The sequence below is a fragment of the Rhinoraja longicauda genome, chromosome 11, assembly GCF_053455715.1.
Source record: "Rhinoraja longicauda isolate Sanriku21f chromosome 11, sRhiLon1.1, whole genome shotgun sequence".
NCBI classification, from domain to species: domain Eukaryota; kingdom Metazoa; phylum Chordata; class Chondrichthyes; order Rajiformes; family Arhynchobatidae; genus Rhinoraja; species Rhinoraja longicauda.
The window spans coordinates 51854475-51872010 of record NC_135963.1 but is presented as its reverse complement, the minus strand read 5'-3'; the positions used below and the strand labels follow the sequence as shown (position 1 = coordinate 51872010).

The following is a 17536-nucleotide window of genomic DNA, read 5'->3' as shown; positions in this document are numbered from 1 at the left end:
CACCATTTAAAAGGGAAATAAACAGGCTTTCCAACGGTATAAGATTTATTGCCAAGAAGCATTGTTACAACAAAGAAATAATCTACCAAACACAAATTTCCTTACTTTTTGTGCTATGTTTATATGCCAATTATAAACTTCCCTCACCTGTATCCTACCCACCTCTTTTCCAGCTTTCTACCATCTATTACATCCAGTCTGAAGAAGGGTCTCCACCCGAAAGATCGCCTATAAATGCACTCTGCAGATGCTGCCTGACCCGCTGAGTTACTTGTGTCTGTTTTTGTAAACCATCATCCGCAGTCCTTGTGTCAACATCACAGCAATTGACTGCAAAAGAGAACAAGTACGAATGAAATAGCCCACTGAGCTGAGCTTCAGTGACAAAAACCAGCATGTATTAGCCATTCCTAACTGATCTTTGAAAGGAGCCACCATCTTGAACAGCTGCTGTCCTTCTGGTAAAGATATTCCCACTTTACAACTCCCAGATTTCAACTCTGTACTGATGAAGAACCAGTGATATATTTCAAAGCTAAGGTGGTGTTTGACTTGGAGGGGAACCTACAAGTGCTGGTGTTCCCATATCCGAGAGGCTCATGTTGGTTGGAGAATTGCCTAGGGAGAAGCTGCAGAGCACTTGGTTAAAGACACACATGGCAGCCGTTGTGTGGTGGTGATGAGGGGGAATGAATATTCAGGGTGGTTGATGATGTGCTAATCAGGAGGATGTTTTTTTCTTGGTTAATTTGAGCTCCTGAGAATTATTGAGGCTGCACTCATCCAGGCAATTGGAAAATATTCATCACACACCCGAGTTGTAAAAAGCGGCAAAGCTTTGCAACAACAGGAGGCAAGGCATTCACAAGATTTTACTCTTGCACCCATAGTAATTATGTGGGTGGCCAAGTTGAGTTTCTGGTCAATGGTGACCCAGTACCAATATTGCTGCTATGTCCTCTACAGTGATCACTACATTGAAAGTCAAGCTTCGGTGGTTAGTCTCACTTGTTCCAGACGGCCATTGCCTGGGACTTTAAAAAACATCCAAGCTACCTGCTGTCCAAGAATTTGTGCTTGAATGTTGTTGAGGAAATGTTGCATACAGGCTGTGTCATTTGCTGAGTAGCAAACAGAATTCAACATTGTGCAGTCATCAGCATACACACCACATTTGACTTTGTGTTGCAAAAACGGCCATTGATGAAGCTGGGCCTAGGACATTACTCTGAGGAACTTGCGCAATGGTGCCCTGGTGCGATAATAGCGGCCCTGCAAGAGGCACAACAATCTTCCCTTGTGTCTGGTATTATTCCAATCTTTGGAGCAATGGATGCCCATTGACTTCCAATTTAGCAGGGTGCCTTGGTTCCACACTCAGTCAAATGCTGCCTCGACATCAAGGGGCAATTACTCACACTTCACATCAGCAATTCAGTTCTTTTTTTCCCATATTTGGATAAAGGATGCAATGAGGTGTGGAGAAGTGTAGTTCTAGTGTAAGGAAACTCAACAGCCTGCCACAGCCTGGGGTTGACCTGGATCAGGAGCTGCTCCAGTACATTGAGTGTGCATGCCGTACATTGACTTTGGACTTTTTGGAAATGGCGGCAGAATATGGCGACTTGTGCATGTGTGATCCCTGCAAAAAGAATTTCACTGTGTAGTATCGAGCCACTGAAGTTGTTACTGTACAATGTAGACACAAGGAATTGCAGGTGCTGTTTTACAAAAAAAAAGACACAAAGTGCAATAAAACGTGATTTCATAAAGTCAAAATTAAAAGGGTAAACATAACAAAATATTATGTAGTCACCAATACTCAAAAAAAACTTGGAAACACAATGTTGATAGTGCACTAAATTTACAAGTCCAATAAAGAGTTCAAACAGTAGCATAAAAATATTAAAATTGACCTGTAATTATTCCCATGCTCTTTTCTGTATCGGACTCCGGGATTTTCATCCAAAATTGCACAAACTGTTGCAATTTTCTCCGCCATCATTTCCATGATGTCATTTTTATCTTTCGATGCTGGACTATAAATAGAGTAAAATGCACCAGGGATGTCAAAGATGAATACCTGGGTTGAAGACGACGGGAGAGAAAAAGAGACATTTTAACAAATGAACTTTGAGTTGGTTGTCACTTGCATGGCAGTAGAAGACCAAGGGGTTAAAATTCAAGGTTGGATGATTCTAAGTGGGCATGAATTCTACAAGTACTAAACATCAGCAAGTTTGACTAAGGAAATACAGGACACCTTCTACTCAAGAGGAATTTAGCATTTCTAAGAGAATACAACTACCATAAATCTAAACCCTTTGTATTCATCCAACAACTGGGGGGAAATGGCTGAATTTATTAACAAGAATAAAATTAGTGAACAAACATAGAACTCAAATCACAGTCAGTCTAGAAGATGTTTTGATTAACTCTAAGGTAGACACAAAATGCTGGAGTAACTCAGCGGGTCAGGCAGCAGCTCAGGAGAGAAGGAATGGGTGATGTTTCGGGTCGAGACCCTTCTTCAGACTGAATGTGTCCCAGTTCCCCACTCAACAATTGCCAATTTTCTTATGTGTCCAGGATATTGGACAAAGAGTTCTCTTTATTAATCCAGTTAGTGGAAACAATTGGTGCCTCCAGAGGACCTTTTCCCCATCAACAATAATTGAGACAACATTTTAAGTAGATTTCATAATTAATATACAAGTTGTGCAGGACGTTATTATGAAAAGAAGTTTTACATTTATATAAAAGTTTTTCCAACTACAGGATATTCCAAAACACTACTTTCTGTAACGTACAGCCATATTTGGTAATATGGGAAATGCAGAAACCTCTACATTTCCATCCAAACATCTTTAAAGTGTTGTTATAGTACCTGCTTCAAATACCCTCTCTGGCAGCTCATTCCATTTACCCACCACCCTCTGAGTGAAAAGGTTTTCCTCAGGTTCCTATTAAACCTTTTCCCTCCCACCTTAAATCGTTGTCCTCTGGTTCTTGATTCCCCTACTCTGGGTAAAAGACTCTGTGCACTCACTGTACCTATTCCCCTCATAATTTTGTACATGATCACCCCTCAGCCTCCTGCGCCCCAAGAAAAAAAGTCCTAGCCTGCCTAGCCTCCCCCTGTAGGCCTGGCAACATCCTCGTAAATTCTCTTTGCACTCTTTCCAGCTTAATAGCATCCTATAGCAGCATGACCCAAACTTAACACAAATCTCCAAATACGGAGGTAGACACAAAATGCTTGTAGGTCTTTGGAGTGTGGGAGGAAACTGAAGATCTCAGAGAAAACCCACGTGGTCACGGTGAGAACATCCAAACTCCGTACAGACAAGCACCCGTGGTCGGGATCGAACCTAGGTCTCTGGCGCTGTAAGTGCTGTAAAGCAGCAACTCTACCGCTGCATTACCGTGCCGCCCAAGTCATAATCCAACTCTAAACAAAGCATCACTGATCCTTTTGCTATTTTTGGACAAATATTCTTGTGCATTCCTGGCTTCCTTTCTGCTGTATCTGTTTTAATTGGCACAATGTCTTGTTCGCCTACTATCCTGGAGTTTGTCTGCCTGCATTGACTCCTAGGGAGTGAAAGCCTCAATTTACAAATTCCCACTGGAGTTTTTAAATTCCTTCAGGCCTTCAACCCTAACTCTGTAACGTTTCCCAAATATATCACTGCATCTGGAAATCTTATTTCTCGGGAGCCACACATTTAGTCTCTCCACCCACAGTAGCTATATCTTCAGCTCTTTGAAGCACTTCCCTCTGGAAGGCGACTCCGGACTGTCAAAGCAGCCACAGCCAGACATAAAAACAGCTTTTTTCCACGAGAAGTAGCTCTACTCAACAAGCCAAAGTCTGTAGTCCCTTTTTGCTCTGGTTTATTTAACTCACATGTTTAAACCGTCATGATGTATTCTTAATGTTTTAATGTTTTATGCTTTATTCTTAATTGTTTACTGCATGTTTGTGTTGTTACTTGCGAGCGGAGCTCCAAGGCACATTCCTTGTATGCCTACATACTTCGCCAATAAACGTATTCATTCATTCATTCATTCAGCTACCAACTTCTTTTGAAGAAGGATCTCGACCCGAAATGTCACCCATTCCTTTTCTCCAGAGATGCTGCCTGTCCCGCTGAGTTACTCCAGCATTTTGTGTCCATCTTCTTTTGAAGATTAGATTTAGTGGCTCTCAGATGTGACATGGATTACCATTTCATCTCCACCCCCTCCCGCCCCATACACACACTCACACTAGGCTGTGTGACATTCATCTATTAAACTATGGACATGGGGAATGGCGTACGGTCATAGGATTAAAATTAATGTTCACAACAGCTCCTAACTAACTAGGAAGGAAGAATAACGTTCAAAAATTACACTTAACGCAGAGGATAAACCAAAGCTTTTGAATCCTTTGATAACTCTCTTCACCTACCTACCTTTCCCCTTGTTTGAGGCGCTCATACTCTAACTCATTGATTGAGCTCTTCGATTATCTTCCACTGAGCTTTACGTGGCTCGGTGCTTTAATTTGATCAATAACACTTAGCAGACTCTAATTAAAAGCTCATTAAATTGAAGCGCTAACTGTTACAGTCGTAAAAATGCCAGCAGTCCAGCTTTGTATTTTCAAGGATTGGTTTGATTCTATTTCAGATCACCAACTTCTGGTGCAGTTTGATTTTATGTGGTAATATTTCTATAAAATGCCTTGGAACATTATTCCATGTTAAAAGCACCTTATAAAGGCATGTTCGGATGTTTGACAGATTGATGACAAGAGACTCTACCTCATCCAAATGTCTCATTTTCTCAGTGAAATACATATATTTTTATGGGATATTCATAATTGAAATCCCTGTTAAATATATTATCACCCATCACCTAAGAGTCTGATCATGCCATGTTCAATTTGCAGCAACATTTTAAATTTCCCAGCTGGGTAAGCACATAACAGTGTGAAACATGTAGAAAGAATATTTCACCAATAGACATTGAAAAAAAGTTCTGATCCGAAAAATATTATTTAAGTAGCAAAATTTTCTCTCATGTGAGCCTCTACCACCCTGAAAACAGTGAAAGGGTAATATTCAAAAGTGATATGAGTGATAAATTCTGTTGTAGCATTTATGTGAGCAAACACAAATTGTGATTTTTACCTCAGAAAATGGGCCAGATGTTACTGGCTAATCTTCAGCAAGTACGCCAATCTTTGGTGTATAGCCTCAGAATTAAAGGACATTCCTTGAAGAAGGAGGAATTTCTTTCGTAAATCTGTGGAATTCTTTACCACTGAAAACTGTGAAGGCCAAATCAATGGATATTTTTAAGGCAGAGATAGATAGATTCTTGATTAGTGCTGGTGTCAGAGGTTATGGGGTGAATGCAGAAGAATGGGTTTACGAGGGTGAGATAGATCAGCCCTGATTGAATGGCAGAGTAGACCTGATGGGCCGAATGGCCTAATTCTGCTCCTTATACGTAGATGTAGATGGAAAACAAAATAAGGCATGTGCATCAATTATGAGCAAAACAAGTGTATTTGCATTAATATAAACTCTAGAGGGAGGGTTTACAATGCATTAGTCAAGTTGCAGACTTCCTGCCTTGGTAATGGTCTTGAGGGAAAAAAAGAAAAGGTTATTTCACCACCTTCACCCAAACAGTAGTAATGTATTTGCTTAGAATGCTGAGCAAAACTATTATTGAGTGTGATATTTGAACAACTTTTTTTTTAATCCAAAAAAACATTTAATAAAATACCTGAGATTCATGTGAAATAAAGGATAGGTTAACTTCTTTGCAACGTTTTATGGATTTTGAGCATGTCGTTTTTATCTGACTGAAGAGATTATCAGGACAATCTAGAATTTAAAAAGAAATGTTATTTCAGTAAGAGGTGATTACCCTTAATTACACCTCTTGGTTTCAGTTATGGCTGCAGCAAATACAGATCAAAGTCAGAATTATTCTTCTTCAAAAAGGGCAAGTCATAGAGTCATAGAGTCATACAGTGTGGAAACAGGCCCTTCAGCCCAACTCGCCCATACGGATCAATAATGTCCCAGCTATTGAGGAACCAACGAGAGAGCAGGCCATTCTAGACTGGGTATTGAGTAATGAGGAAGGGTTAGTTAGCAGTCTTGTTGTGCGAGGCCCCTTGGGCAAATGTGACCATAATATGGTGGAGTTCTTCATTAGGATGGAGAGTGACAAAGTCAATTCAGAAACAAGTGTTCTGAACTTAAAGAAAGGTAACTTTGAGGGTATGAGACGTGAATTGTCCAAGATAGACTGGCAATTTATACTTAAAGGGTTGACGGTGGATATGCAATGGAAGGCATTTAAAGATTGCATGGATGAACTACAATAATTGTTCATCCCAGTTTGGCAAAATAACAAACCAGGAAAGGTAGTGCATCCGTGGCTAACAAGGGAAATCAAGGATAGTATTAAAACAAAAGATGAAGCATATAAATTAGCCAGAAAAAGTATCATACCAGAGGACTGGGAGAAATTCAGAGTCCAGCAGAGGAGGTCAAAGGGCTTAATTAGGAAAGGGAAAATAGATTATGAGACAAAACTGACAGGGAACATAAAAACTGACTGCAAAAGCTTTTATAGATATGTGAAGAGAAAAAGACTAGTTAAGACAAATGTAGGTCCCTTGCAGTCGGAAACAGGTGAATTGATCATAGGGAACAAGGAGATGACAGCCAATTGAACAACTACTTTGGTTCTGTCTTCACTAGGGAAGACATAAATAATCTGCTGGAAATAGCAGGGGACCGGGGGTCTAACGAGATGGAGGAACTGAGGGTAATCCAGGTTTGTCGGGAAGTGGTGTTAGGTAAATTAAATGGATTAAAGGCCGATAAATCCCCAGGGCCAGATAGGCTGCATCCCAGAGTGCTTAAGGAAGAAGCCTCAGAAATAGTGGATGCATTAGTGATAATTTTTCAAAACTCTTTAGATTCTGGAGTAGTTCCTGAGGATTAGAGGGTAGCTAATGTAACCCCACTTTTTAAAAAGGGAGGGAGAGAGAAAACGGGGAATTATAGACCAGTTAGCCTAACATCGGTGGTGGGGAAAATGCTAGAGTCAGTTATTAAAGATGTGATAGCATCACATTTGGAAAGTGGTGAAATCATCGGACAAAGTCAGCATGGATTTATGAAAGGCAAATCATGCCTGACGAATCTTATAGAATTTTTCGAGGATGTAACTAGTAGAGTGGATAAGGGAGAACCAGTCGATGTGTTATATCTGGACTTTCAGAAGGCCTTCGACAAGGTCCCACATAGGAGATTGGGGTACAAACTTAAAGCACACGGTATTGGGGGTTCAGTGTTGAGGTGGATAGAGAATTGGTTGGCGGACAGGAAGCAAAGAGTAGGAATAAACGAGTCCTTTTCGGAATGGCAGACAGTGACTAGTGGGGTACCTCAAGGCTCAGTGCTGGGACCCCAGTTATTTACAATATATATTAATGATTTGGATGAGGGAATTGGATGCAATATCTCTAAGTTTGCGGATGACACGAAGCTGGGTGGCAGTGTTAGCTGCGAGGAGGATGCTAGGAGGCTGCAGAGTGACTTGGATAGATTAGGAGAGTGGGCAAATGCATGGCAGATGCAATATAATGTGGATAAATGTGAGGTTATCCACTTTGGCGGCAAGAACAGGAAAGCAGAGTATTACCTGCAGAGTATTACCAATTAAGAAAAGGAGAGATGCAACGTGACCTGGGTGTCATGGTGCACCAGTCATTGAAAGCAAGCTTGCAGGTGCAGCAGGCAGTGAAGAAAGCGAATGGTATGTTGGCATTCATAGCAAGAGGATTTGAGTATAGGAGCAGGGAGGTTCTGCTGCAGTTGTACAGGGCCTTGGTGAGACCGCACCTGGAGTATTGTGTACAGTTTTGGTCTCCTAATCTGAGGAAAGACATTCTAGCCTTAGAGGGAGTACAGAGAAGGTTTACCAGATTGATCCTTGGGATGGCAGGACTTTCATATGAAGAAAGACTGGATAGACTAGGCTTATACTCGCTGGAATTTAGAAGACTGAGGGGGGATCTTATTGAAACATATAAAATTCTTAAGGGGTTGGAGAGGCTAGATGCGGGAAGATTGTTCCCGATGTTGGGGAAGTCCAGAACCAGGGGTCACAGCTTAAGGATAAGGGGGAAGTCTTTTAGGACCGAGATGAGAAAACATTTCTTCACACAGAGAGTGGTGAGTCTGTGGAATTCTCTGCCACAGAAGGTAGTTGAGGCCAGTTCATTGGCTATATTTAAGAGGGAGTTAGATGTGGCCCTTGTGGCTAAAGGGATCAGGGGGTATGGAGAGAAGGCAGGTACAGGTTACTGAGCTGGATGATCAGCCATGATCATAATGAATGGCGGTGCAGGCTCGAAGGGCCGAATGGCCTACTCCTGCACCTATTTTCTATGTTTATATACTGGTCCCGCTTGCCTGCGCTTGGTCCATATCCCTCCAAACCTTTCCTATCCATGTACCTGTCTAACTGTTTCCTAAACGATGGGATAGTCCCAGCCTCAACTACCTCCTCTGGCAGCTTGTTCCTTACACACACCTCCTTTTGTGTAAATACAAATAAAGTCCCAAGCACCATTCAAGACCTCAAAAGTTCTTGCCCTTGACTAAACAATGAGATCGACAGAGACTAGGTAGCAGGAGGAATATATTTGCAATGAGAGGCTGCCAGTACAGAGCTCTGTTGGATGGGAAGACAGAATGAGGGCAGAGTTGTTATATTGAGCCTCAGAACGCAATATAGTTTATAGTTACAGCACACTGGTATGTATGCCCATGATATATGCGTTCATTAGAGTGAGAATTCTGCTTATTAGTTTAGTTTAGAGATACAGTATGGAAACAGGCCCCTTGGCCCACCGAGTCTGCGCCGACCAGCGATCCCCGCACATTAACGCTACCCTACACACACTAGGGACAGTTTTACACTTATACCAAGCAAATTAACCCACAAACCTGTACGTATTAGTCTTTGGCTATTGGTCCAAGCTCATCAAAATACCAAGATAACCACAGAATTGGTGTCAATTCTAATAGACACCTTCCAACTAGTTTGTAACTAAACTCCCCAAAACATGGTCAGGAAATAATGGTCCAAAAACTGAATCACCTGAAAGTTTTTGAATCTCAAAATACCCCCAAGACAGTTGACAACTTTAATTTTCAACAATTCTCATATAATTGAACAATAAGCATCTCAACGTTTCCCTGAAGAGGCACAGCTGGATCTTGGTCGGTGTAATTAGTTATTATGATGAGGCGTACATTTATTTTCAAGGAACGCTTTTTAGCCAATTCTCAGTGAAAGGAAGAGACAGGAAACAAACTGCCCTGCAATCCTGCTGCCTTTACACAGGGAGGTCTGTCTTTGGTCTTTAATGATAAGTCGGAGTAAGCGTGTTGGCTGCTGGCTGAACTCACCTCACACGCTGGCTTCCACTGAAGGAAATTAATGACCAGCAGCCGATTCTTGTGCAGACACTTAGTAGATTTTTTTTACAGTCACAGTCAACGAAAGAAACAGCAGGAAACAGAAGAGATAAATCAATTTTGAAATTTCAGCAGGAGAATAGAAAGAGAAAGCCATTTTCTTTGATGGAATAGGCAGAACACTTGAAGAAGCAGGCAAATCACATAACAATTTAATCACATATATTGACAGTAAATATAAATTATTGTTAATTCATTACAAGGTCCAGCTAACCAGGTAAAGCTGTTTATTCAATGGAAAATCCATTGGACTGAACATTTGGTCATCAATATTTCCCTCTCAAAGTAAAATGGCCAATGTAAATGAAAATCCTACACATAATCATTTAGAATCCATATTTTACTTCCATTAGATCACAATCATCTTCTCCCGAAGTTAATTAATTAACTTAAGGTCAATCAAATTGAATTTACAGCCCTTACCCTTCACTCCAGCACCGCCTGCAAATTTACTTTAAATCTGACGCACTATTACCCACTGCATTTTGTTCACCTATCTACATAAAACTTATCCCATAAACATTTGTTTTGAAGAAAATAAACTACACTGTTGATTTTTTTGGGGATTATCTCAACATTTTCTGTGCTACTTTTGTTAAAATGTGAGAAGTCAAGTTGACAGTTTTAGTCAGGTGGGTCATGTAGTTGTGGAGCCCATTGACAAATTCATACTATTTCCACATTTAAAAAATAGGACAACGCATTATATCTGCTAGTAGTCTAACGTAGTTGCTTGTTCTTTGATATCATCAAAACAGGAAATAACAGATTAAAAGGAAGGGAGTCCTAGGATTCCTTATTTGGACTACTAGTGATAATATATAAAGTTGATATCTGTGTCCCCAAGGCTGTGTCTTATGTTGCTGACATTAACAAACTGCCCGATACCAATTTAGGATTTATTCACCAATGAGTCAGTTACAAAACGAAACAAACTTTTATATATCTCAACGCATACTGGCGTTAACCAATGGATCAGTACTGACTTATCAAGACCATATGCATCTCGAAACAGAACCTTGGGCATGTTTAAGTTGACAAATACAACAGGGTGGAAATATTTTGCAACAGAAACCACACCAAAAAACGAAAAGAAGCGACTTACAATCAGTGAAGTAAACATAAGCTGCTTTATACTTTTGGTTCTTTTTTCTGAAGTCATTTATCAATGCTTCTACAGACTGAAAAGTAAAAGAATAAATGGTTTAACCAAACACAGTTTGTCAAGTGGAATATTTCACAAATATTTACTTGAATATACTTTCCCCTTCCAATGTTTCAACATTTTTTTGAATTGGAAGCATTTGCCTTAAAATTAATGCAAAGTAAATGATCAAGCTATAAATAAAAATATTACATTTTGCAGACATCCATTGAACTTCATTTACTTTTGAGCTGTATGTAATGTTTACTATTACAACAATAGGAAACATTACGCACAACTCAACAGTAAATGAAGTTCAGCACACAAAGAGGAAAACTTCCCCAGGGTCTCCCTTTACACTGGATTGACTGTACTGCATAGTCGGGCAAGGTTAGAGGCGGAGGGATCTGCTTTCTAATTAACAGGTGGTACTCAAGATGTGCTGGTGATCTCCTGCTCTGGTCTGGAATATCTTATGGATAAAAGTTGTCCTTATCACCCTGCTTTAAAAGACCACTATCATCCTGGTGCCAAAGAAAAGTAAGATAGCGTCCCTTAATGACTACCGTCGAGTGGCTCTAACATCCAGCAGAATGATGTGCTTCGAGAGACTGGTGATGGCACACATTAACTGCAGTCTCCCAAAGACCCCTTGTTCAATGCAGTTTGCCAACAGGTCTCAACTGGTCCACAGCAGATACCATCTTCCTGGCCCTAAACTCATCTCTGGGACATCTAGATAACACCTTGTCAGAGTCCTATTTATTTACTCTAGCTCTGTCTTCAACACCGTAATCCCACCCAAACTCATCTCCAAATTCCTGGACCTGGGAATCAGTGCCCACCTCAGCCACTGGAGCCTCGACTTTTTGAACCGTAGACCACAAACACTGAGGTTAAGCGACAACACCTCCACAGGTTATCCGTGACGTCCTCCTTAAATATCTCCCCTCACCTTAAGTTTATGTCGTCTAGTTCTCTACACTGGGAAAAAGACTGTGAGCATTCATTTATCCATGATCTTGTACCCCTCAATAATATCACCCCTCAGCCTCCCAAGTTCCACAGACGAAAGTCCCAGCCTATCCAGCCTCGCCCTATATCTCAAGTCCAGGTAACATCCTGGCAAATCTCTTCTGCATCCTTTCCATCTTTTAACAAGCAGGATTTCTGTTCTACCTGTACCTTACCGTTGTTACAAAATGTCAATGAACGTGACTTGACTTGACTTCCTCTTTCTGCATGTTTTGCAAAAATCTTTAAAAAAATAATACCTTCTCTGTTGGTGTAATGAAGTAGATTGCCTTCATATTTGGAACTGGCTCACGGTTTTTGTGCAGGTCTTCAACAACTGGAAATAAACACATTCAGAGTAAATGCCCCAGTGTACATCACCACCAAAGACAGCAAGAAGCAATGGAATAAATTAACCTACAACAGTAATATTGAGCACAAAGAGTAATAAAAGGTTTTAAATTTATTTTTTTGTTGATCCACATCCATGGTCGTAAAAGTCAACCCAATTTATTAAGAATAGATCAACTTATCACATGGGTTATTAGATCATTGACAGGAATAAAAGGTAGATTCAAGCCAAACAGGAACTGGGAATGTCAAAAGGAGTAATTTGTTTCCCATTGATTTTCAACTGCTGGCTTAATCATTGAAATCCTCTCCTAAAATATGCTGAAGAAAGACACAAAGTGCTGGAATAATTCAGCGGGACAGGCAGCATTTCTGGATTAAAGAATGGGTGACGTTTCGGGCTGAGACCCTTCTTCAGACTGAGTCAGAGGGAGTTACATAGATAAGGAAGTGCAAGAGATCAAAAGAGATGCAGATCAAAGAAAATGTACAATAGACCATAGGAGAAGGTGACAACAAAGCAGACAGAGATACAATGTAACCAGAGGGACAGTGTGACTGGTTGGAGAACTGGGAAGGGGGAGGGAGGGAGATAGAGGGAAAGCAAGGATTACTTGATGTTAGAGAAGTCAATATTCATACTGCTGGGGTGTAAGCTGCCCAAGCGAAATATGAGGTGCTATTCCGCGAATTTAATACTAATTAATATTAAACAAGTTAAAAGTTGTTTTAAATGCCACTTAAATTCCAATTTGCGCAGGTCCTCACTCTGACAATGGAGGAGGCACAGGATAGAAAGGTCAGGAATGGGAGGGGGAGTTAAAATGTTTTGCAACCGGGAGATCAGGTAGATTTAGGCGAACTGAGCGGAGGTGTTCAGCGAAAAGCTTGGTCTTGCCGATATATAGGAGTCCACACCTGGGACAGCGGATACAGTAGATGGGGTTGGTGGAGGTGCACCTTTGCCTCACCTGAAAAGACTGTTGGGGTTATTGGATGGAGTCAAGGGAGAAGGTATAGGGACAGGTGTTGCATCTTCTGCGGTTGCAGGGAAAGTACCTGGGTAGGGGGTGTTTTGGGTGGGAAGGGATGAGTTAACCAGGGAGTTGCAGAGGGAACGGTCTACGCGGAAAGGGATGGAGATGGGAAGATGTGGTTAGTGGTGGGATCCCGTTGGAGGTGGCGAATATGTCGGAGGATTACGTGCTGTCAGCGACAGCTGATGGGGTGAAAGGGTGAGGACTAGTGGGACTCTGTCCCTGTTGCGACTGAGGGGAGGGGGAGCAAGAGCAGAGCTAGGTTCCATCCTCTATGATGGAAGATGGGAACCCCCCTTCCTTAAAGAATGAGGACATCTCAGATGCCCTAGTATGGAACACTTCATCTTGGGCGCAGATGCAGCGTAGGAGGAGGAATTGGGAGTAGGGGATAAAGTCTTTGCAAGTCAAGTCAACTTTATTTGTATAGCACATTTAAAAACAACCCACATTGACCAAAGTGCTGTACATTAGTTCAGGTACTAAGAACGAACATACAATGGCACACAAACATAACAGCACATACATAAACAATTCACAGCAAAAACAATTTGCAGGAGGCAGGGTGGGAGTCTAGTGGCATATAAAATATGCTGGGACTCTGTAGTACAATTTTGTCATTCCCATTCATCTTCTCTCTCTTGTTGTGTTCCTGTCAACTATTTTTCCTCTCAAGTGACCATTCAAAACCCTTTTCAAAGCCTTGATTAATTCTGTTTCCACCACTCTTATTGGCTGCAAGTTCTAGGTTGTAACCACTCTGCTCAAAAAAACTATTTTTCCATAACACGTCTGTGGAATCTTCATATCCTTCCTAAATTAAAGTGACCAGAATTACTCCAGGTGTGAATTAACCAGTGTTCTATAATCGCCTCGCTTTTGTATTCTATGCCTCTACTTAAGAAGCACAGGATACTAAATGCTTTACTAACAGCTCCCTTTTCAAGTCTTGCCACTCTCAAAGGCACTTATATATACAGATCGCTCCATTCATGAACATCCATTATGACTATTTAGTCTGCATTGCTTGCCTGCACTTGTATCATCCGGGAGAGAAAGACAGGGTTTTTTTTGTTAATTGCACTAAGAGCACCTTAGTGGAATTACAGTGATGCATAGTGCTTTACCAAGTTGACAGATGGCTCAGCCATTTTGCACACTGCAAGATCCCAAAAATTAATGATTTGTCTCCCTTTATTTTTGTTGATATTGACCATTAAAAAGAGAAAAATTTTGCTGATAATGCCACCACCAGAATATCAAACAGTTCAAAAATCCCATACAAAGTCCTGCATCTCTAATAATGTAGCAATCTCAGTATTACATAAAAATGGCAGATGAGCTGACTTTTAAGAATTATTTATTAACTTCAAAAGAAATACTTCTGGCAAAAAAGCTTCAAAATGTATGATCTACATTATGATTTACTCAGCTACAATCGGCCTTTGTGAAGACTGGCAGTTGCTGATGGTGTAGAATTTTCTGTTTGGATGGGTGCCAATTAAATCCAAATGGACCAGATATTGAAATAGTAGTATCCTTACTTCAAGCATAATCTTCTAGATGCACCAAAACTGGAATTGGTATAATCTGATGATGAGTTTCAATAATATTGTGCGTGACCATGCATTAACATGTTTTTTTCCAATAAATTAAAGTTAAAACATTAACATTACAATGAAATGCTCCACTAAAAAAAATAACGTACTCTTCCAACCTATGTGTACATGGAAAAACATTGCTAAACCAAGAACTAAAGTAGCTATTAATCTGTTGCTCCATTTCTATTAAGTGTTTCTATTGAGTAATTCCGAAGTTCGGAGACTTTGTAAAGCTGACAAGTCAAGTCAAATATAAAAAGACAAATAATTTACTGAACTGCCATTTCCTGAATAAAATTATTTAATTACAGAAAGGGCTGGGATTAGAAATTGGGAGAATGGAGGTGGGCAGAGGAATTGAAAACATAAATCTCAAAATGGATGTCATTTTATTCTTTTATAGATCATGTTCCAGATGAGTTTATAAAAAGCTTACAATCGAAATAAAATAAATAAATTATCCAGCTTCAGTCATGAGCGGATAACAAGTACTCTTCAGTACATACCACTGATTTTTTCAGCCATAAGTGTAGACATCTTGCAGCAAGATGAAAGGAGCTTTGTGGTGTAATGGTCCAAAATGAGTATCTGCAAGTAAAAATTGACAAGTTGGGATTCTTACAGTCCTGATGTTTCATCTGGTTAATAGTTGAAACAGACATCAAGCCAAACTTTTTCTGAAACATTCCCCTTGGAAATGGTACTATTCTTTTTATGAAACTTACCTCATCTTTATCAGTGGCCAACTTTTGCCTACACACAATTCCGCACCACATTGAGAAGGCGATATGTGTATATCAACAGAGAGGATATAAACTGTTGCTTTTTTAATGGTTCAATGCTTCTTTATTATCACTTGTGTTCAGTGCAGTGAAATTCTTTTGCACAACCACAAAATGCACAGAAGCTATCATTTGGGCGCCGTTTAAAAAAAAAAGAAAACACAAACAGAAGACTCAAAGAGTCCAAAGTGCAAGGTCCAGTCCAGGTGTCCTGAAGCGCCCCAGGTCATCCAGATCCAGGTAAGACTCGGTAATTCGGACCTGACGTCCCTATCCTCGCACGACCACCCTTGTATCCCAGGGGGTGTCTCCTGCTGCCGACATTGAAGGCGCTGGGGGCAATACCCTCCCTACCGGCCCACTCCTTGCGTCCGTCTTCGCCAGCGGCCCCCTCCTCGACTCTCCGGTCTTCCCCCACACGCGGCCGTTGGCTTTTCGTTCTCGCCGGCCGTTGGCTTTTTGTTCTCGCCGGCCGACAGGTCTCTGTTCTTGTCTATGTTCTCGGCGATGCTTGTCCATCCTTGACGGTCTCGTCTCGTTCTCCGCGGTCTCTCCAGCCGCCGGGCTGGAACTTGTTGGTGGCGGCTGCCGGCTGGATCCAGACTTAACCGGCTGCACGCCAGTCACCGCTCCGCTCCGGCGCGGCTCCGTGTCGGCGGCAGGGAGCTCCCCTTCTGCACTGGTGCAGCGATCGCCGGGAGTGGCTCGATTGTAATCATGTATTGTCTTTCCGCTGACAGGATAGCACGCAACAAAAACTTTTCACTGAAACTCGGTACACGTGACAATAAATAAACCAAACTAAACCCCACTTGTGGGGTGAGGGTTAATCATGGCTCGTCCTCACATTTTGTGCATGGAAAGCAAGATGGAGAGGATTTTTTTTACAATCACAGCACATGTTTGGTCAACAAAGTTGGTTATGGCACACTAGGCAAATTCACCTTGTATCTGTGGTAGGCAAGTTGCTGGAGAGAATTCTGAGGGATAAGATATATTTGCTTTGGGATCTAGGAGTGCGGGTACGTTATTCCCTGAAAGTGGTCGCAGGTGGATAGGGTGATCAAGAAGAAGCCCTTCTTGCTTAAGTCCATACTCCGCCACCTCCAGTTTAAATTCCATTTGGAATATTTTGGAGGACCAAGAACCAAGAAGAACCAAGCAGAAGGCTTTTGGTAAATTGGCCTGTTAAGGGTAATGCCATTAATTGCATATTTTCCCGTTACATTTGACCTCACAAAGTGCAACACCTCACACTTACTCTTATTAAATTCCATCTTTCATTTCTCTGCCCATTTCTGTAGCTGATCAATATCCTGCTGTCTACTGAGACAGCCTTCCTCAGTCTCCAATCCAGCAATCTCAGTGTCATCTGCAAGAATACTAACCAAGCCATCTACCTATATCTCCAAGTCATTTATATTTATCACAAACAGCAGAGGTGGCAGCACAGATCCTTGCGAATCCCCACTTGTCACGATCTCCAGCCTGAATATTCCTTCCACCGCAATTCTCTACCTTCAATCAGTAGGCCATTTCTTAACCCATACAATAAAGTCTTCAGTTTAGTTTAATTTATCGGCATGGTCACAGAGGTACAGTGAAAAGCATTGTTAATCTCGTGCATCTTAACCTACTTGATCAGCCTATCATAGGGACATTATCAAACACTTTACTAAAATCCATGTAGAAAAAATCCACCACCCTACCCTCAATGATCGCCTTCATAACCTCCTCAAAAAACGATCAAGTTAGTAAGACACAACCTGAAATGAAGCTCACCAGCCCATAATTCCATGGGTTACCTTTACTTGCTTTCTTCAATAAAGGAACAACATTAGCTACTTTACAGTCCTCTGGGTCATCACATGTAGCTTCTCTCTTGTCTCTCAGTAACCTGGAATAGATCCCATCAGGTCCTGAGGTTTTATCCACCTTAATGCTTTTCAAGAGCCCCAACAGCTCCCCCTTATTAATCTCAAACTGCACTTGCTTATTAGTATTCTCCACACTGATCCCATTGTCCTCCTCTTTGGTGAAA

At 41.2% G+C, this 17536-nt stretch overlaps 1 protein-coding gene across 1 annotated transcript in view; it reads right to left on the bottom strand.

The window, feature by feature from the left end:
- Nucleotides 1-17536, bottom strand: part of stxbp3 (syntaxin binding protein 3) — a 62675-nt gene that overhangs the window by 35427 nt on the left and 9712 nt on the right. Inside the window, exons 3-7 of the mRNA XM_078408039.1 lie at nt 15220-15301; nt 11985-12061; nt 10672-10747; nt 5785-5885; nt 1917-2083 (exon numbers count right to left, since the gene is read on the bottom strand). Of these exons, the coding sequence (XP_078264165.1) occupies nt 1917-2083; nt 5785-5885; nt 10672-10747; nt 11985-12061; nt 15220-15301 (503 nt within the window). The remainder of the gene's footprint in view (nt 1-1916; nt 2084-5784; nt 5886-10671; nt 10748-11984; nt 12062-15219; nt 15302-17536) is intronic.